This window comes from Gavialis gangeticus, unplaced genomic scaffold (genome assembly GCF_001723915.1).
Source record: "Gavialis gangeticus isolate Ggan-Ray unplaced genomic scaffold, GavGan_comp1, whole genome shotgun sequence".
Classification (NCBI taxonomy): domain Eukaryota; kingdom Metazoa; phylum Chordata; order Crocodylia; family Gavialidae; genus Gavialis; species Gavialis gangeticus.
In genome coordinates this window covers 24171875-24176070 of record NW_017729014.1, presented here as the reverse complement: position 1 = coordinate 24176070, position 4196 = coordinate 24171875, and the positions used below count along the sequence as shown (strand labels likewise).

General features: G+C 56.6%; 1 protein-coding gene across 4 annotated transcripts in view; it reads right to left on the bottom strand.

Moving 5' to 3' along the window:
- Nucleotides 1-4196, bottom strand: part of EPHB2 (EPH receptor B2) — a 98749-nt gene that overhangs the window by 24178 nt on the left and 70375 nt on the right. The window contains exons 6-8 of one of the 4 annotated variants that reach the window (XM_019512041.1): nt 1801-1963; nt 1387-1495; nt 983-1098 (exon numbers count right to left, since the gene is read on the bottom strand). In XM_019512041.1, coding sequence (XP_019367586.1) covers nt 983-1098; nt 1387-1495; nt 1801-1963 — 388 coding nt within the window. The remainder of the gene's footprint in view (nt 1-982; nt 1099-1386; nt 1496-1800; nt 1964-4196) is intronic. The other 3 variants (XM_019512043.1, XM_019512042.1, XM_019512044.1) reach the window with 3 other exon arrangements.

The window sequence follows — 4196 nt, the reverse complement described above, 5'->3', positions numbered from 1 at the left end:
GGGGAGCGGGGGCGCACTGCGCTTGGGAGGGTTTCTGGAGGATACCACAGTGCAGTGGGAGTGGAGCTCTAAAACACAGTCTAATTTCAACCAGTGAACCTCGTGGCTGCGGCGGCGATCCTGGGTTAGGGTTGCACCTTGGCTAGAAGACTGGGTTTACAGAGGAGAGGGACACACATGTAAGTGTCCACTTTGCATGCACAGACTGAGCACGCGTGGTAGGCTGCTCACCAGCCACATACGTGCCCGGCTACATGGGTGCACCCTCATGGTCTCACAGCAGCCTCTAAGGTGTGAAAAGCTTGGCAGCCTGAAACTAGTATGTGATGGAGGAGAAGGGACCTCCCCTGTTCTAGCTGTGATGGCTTCATGGGTAGAGCAGTCTCCTACAACACAGATTCAAGCTCTCCTTTCCCAGAAGGGGTTTAAGCCTGTGTCTCTCTAAGCACCACACAGGTCAGGCACTACCCCAAGCCTTTCTGCAGGCTCCTTTGGAAACTGCTTCCCTGGGCAGCCAAGAGAAGGGCCAGGATGGGGCCTCAGCTGGGGTTAGAAACTGTGCAGGGAAGTCCCAGGCGCGGTGGACCTCTGGCTCCCAGGGTGAGTGCTCGAGCCACTCTGCTACTACAGCTACACCAGGCGAGGATCCCCCTTTTTCATCTGATGGCTGGGACTTGTGGCCAGATATGCAAAGACATCACCATGTATGCATGCAGGTCACACATCCCGGGACTGAATGGCTACCTGTGCAAGAGCCAAAAATGCCACTGAGCTGAATGCTCCCCAGCCCTCCCCCGTGGCGGCTGGACAGGGACTGGAGTCTCTTTGATCTCCAAGGGCGCAGACAGGAGAAAAGCGGAGGTGTTTCTGCCAGCCGCAGCCAACAGAGGAAGGCCCCCTGGCCTAAACGCAGATGCTTGCAGCCTGGCAGGGCCCGTCACCTCCCACACTGCACAAGGAACGAGCGAATGAGAGCACACACCGAAGAGCGAGCGGACCCCTGGGCCAGGCGCGGGTGCGCGGTACGTACTGTGGCCACTGGTATAGTGCTGCAGCTTGTCGGTGTACTCGGAGTCAGCCCGCTCGAAACCCCGTCTTCTGGAATGAGAGGGAGCCCTGAGCGGGTGGGGAAGGGACGAGCTGGCCCGGGGCAGCCCCGCGCAAGGTCACTTTCTGCCCCATGGCTTCCCCTTCTCCCTCCCTGCCCCTATGCACGCTCCTCCTTCCATCAGTGCCCTCCATCCCCACCCCACTGCCCTGCCTCCCCATCCTGCAGCCCCCTCAGTCCTCCATACCCCCCACATCCCACGTTCCCCTCGCTACCAGGATGAGTGTGCTACGAACCACCCCGCTGGTGGCAGCGTATCACGCCCCTGGGGGACCTACCTGTTGCACACTATAATGATGACCACCACTGCGATGAGGAACACCAGCCCAGCCGCGGAGGAGCCGATGATGAGCGGAAGCTTCTCCTGGATGCTGGTCTGATACTCAGCTGACACACGAGAGGGAGGGAGCTCGTTACAAGACTGGGGGCAACCTACACCCTCCACTTGCACCCAGGGATACTGCTGGGACAAAAAGGGAGGCTTATTCCTCACCCCAGGCTATGGGCAATCAGAGCAGGGGAGGCAGCACCCCTCGAGCATCAAAGCTCCCCTGCTTTTGCTGCTGAGCCCTTTCAGGACAGTAGCCTGTCTCTCAGCCCTGCAACTACTCAGGGGAGAGAAGGATCACTTTGGCCTCCTGGATCCCGCTGTCCCCCCCGAAAGCAGAGGGAGCTGCCTGCCTGAGTCTCACCTTCAGTCATGGTTTGGAAGTACATCTTCCCGCTATAGCGACCGTACCCTGCCACGGTACGTGCCCGCACCTGGAAAACGTAGATGGTGCCAGCTTTGAGGCTCTGCACGGTCACCGTGTTGGTGAGGCTCTTCACTGCCGTCGCGTTTAATTCACTCAGGTCCTGCCAAGGAAACAGGCACTGACCATCAGAGATCAGAGCCGGGGCACCTCGCTCTTGCCCTCACCCCCACCCCTCTGCAAGCAACTGGCGTCTCGCATTGCCTGGACCCCGCTCCAGTGCTCCCAGGGGAAAGGAGAGGTTGCAGCAGGCTGGGTGGCGCGGGGACAGTCAAGGAAGCGACAGTCCAGTGGGCTGGGACCTCCCTAAGTATAGCACCCCTCCGATCTGAACCCAAAGGCAGCACAATGACTGACCAGGCCACTCTGCTCCATACCACGGCATTGCAAAGCAGCCTGCAAATGCCCGATGGCTTCCCTGGAGCAGGGCTGACAGAAAGGACCACGCAAATGCCAGCCACGCGATGGGCAGCTGCAGGCAGCCTGCTTTCTGCCTCACCGCTGAGGAAAAGCCGGCAGCGTGTTGCAAAGCGCCTTGGCTAACTCCTGTTCCACTCAATGTGTCTAAGGGACAGGGTCTACCTGGTGACACCAGCTTCTGGCACTTGCAGGTGGAGGTGGGGGGGCTCTTCCCCCTTCTAGCCCAACGGCCCAGGGATTAGGGCACTGGCCCGGGAGCAGGAGACCCAGGTGCTAGCCCCTTCCCCCAGCGGGCGTTTCAACCTGCGCTTCCTGCCACGTAGCCGAGTGCCCTGACTCTCCAGCTGTGGGTCACACGTGAGAATGTTTTTCAGCCCTCCACTTGAAGCTGGCCCACGGGGCAGGCTGTAGAGGAGGTACGTGGGACAAGGAGGTGGAAGATGAGACAGACAGCCTAGGCCTTTGCTCTCAATAGGGCATTTACTTTTCCAGTGCTTTTTAGGCAATGAATAGTCAATGCAAGGTGCAGCGATGCAGCTCCTGCCTTTGAAGTCCCTGAATCGACAAATGCTTCTGTGGCACTCTGATTCATATGGGATTAAACTGGTCCAACTGGGCAAACCTTTTAAAAGAGTGAGATGGAAAGGAACTGGAAGAAAATACAGCGCGCTTTCTTCTCCGCAGGAACGTGGGCCTGGAAAGGGTGCCCTGAGCCGTGGTCTCCAGTCCCCTGCTCTCACGGGAAACCTTTTCTGCTACAAGTGCCACTTCAAACCCTTGCAGACTACAAAGCACAAATCAAGAATATCCTCCACGATGACAGGAAATGAAGGCACCACCAGGGCCCTGCCACCATCTTTGGCAGAAGATCCTGTGAAGAGAGCAATGCCTCCTGCTACAGAGAGAGGCTGAAATCTTCACAGCCTTCGCCAAATTGGACTGAAAGCAAAAAATTCCTTCCTGAGGCCAAATCAGGCTCCGGGTATGAGGTGGCCACACGTGGCATAGGCAGCTGTTGCATGTGGCCTGCAAGGGAGGTGCCAGCTGGGCTTTCTAATACTGACCCTGGGCACCCTCTCCAAAACATGCAGGGGCCTGAGCATCATTTCTCAAACTGTCTTTGGCACGAAGACTGTTGAAATGTTTATCCCACCCTGCATCCTGCCATTTGCATTACTTCAGTGGTGCTGCCACGTGCAAAGGGAAGCGTGTGACCCCCTGGAATAAATGATGGTGCATCGGCTACTGCTATTTGTGTCACCGCAGCAGCTGGGCACCCCAGTCACAGGCGACAACCCGACTGTGTTAGGTGCTGTACAAACAGGGAACAAAGAGCTCACACCGCGCATCATGGAGGGATGAAATAATCCCCTTTTTGGAGAGGCTTGAAAGAAGCTCTTAAACCTGGAGCTTTTCAGAAGCAGGCAACTGGCAGGGATCTGGCCACGATGAAAGCTCTCCAAGATCAGGATAAAGCAGCGCTATCGGGGAAGCACAATGTCTTCCTGTGATCCTCTCCATGAAGGTTAGGAGGGAAATAGGTCAGCCGGTACTTATGTTCCCAGCGTTCAAGGGGTTCACCCAGACAAACCTCCTGGGCCTGGTTGCATTAATAATACAACTGTTTTAAAATCACGGGCCCCAGGGAATCTCACCTCCGTTCCTCAAGGACTGCAACATGAATGCCGTGGGCATGCTTACGAGAGAGTTTTAGCTCTGAAATGGATGTATGTGTAGCTCAAGTGTTTTATGCCTGTCTGTCCTAGATTTCTCCCTTCTTCTTCATTTTATTTTTCAGGCTGTTTTGCCCTGGCAGCTAAGATTATGACACATTACAGGCGCTGGGACCACCTCTGAGACCATCTAACTGGCAGTGGAAAAGCTCCGTGAAGGGGCACATGCCTAGACCATGCACT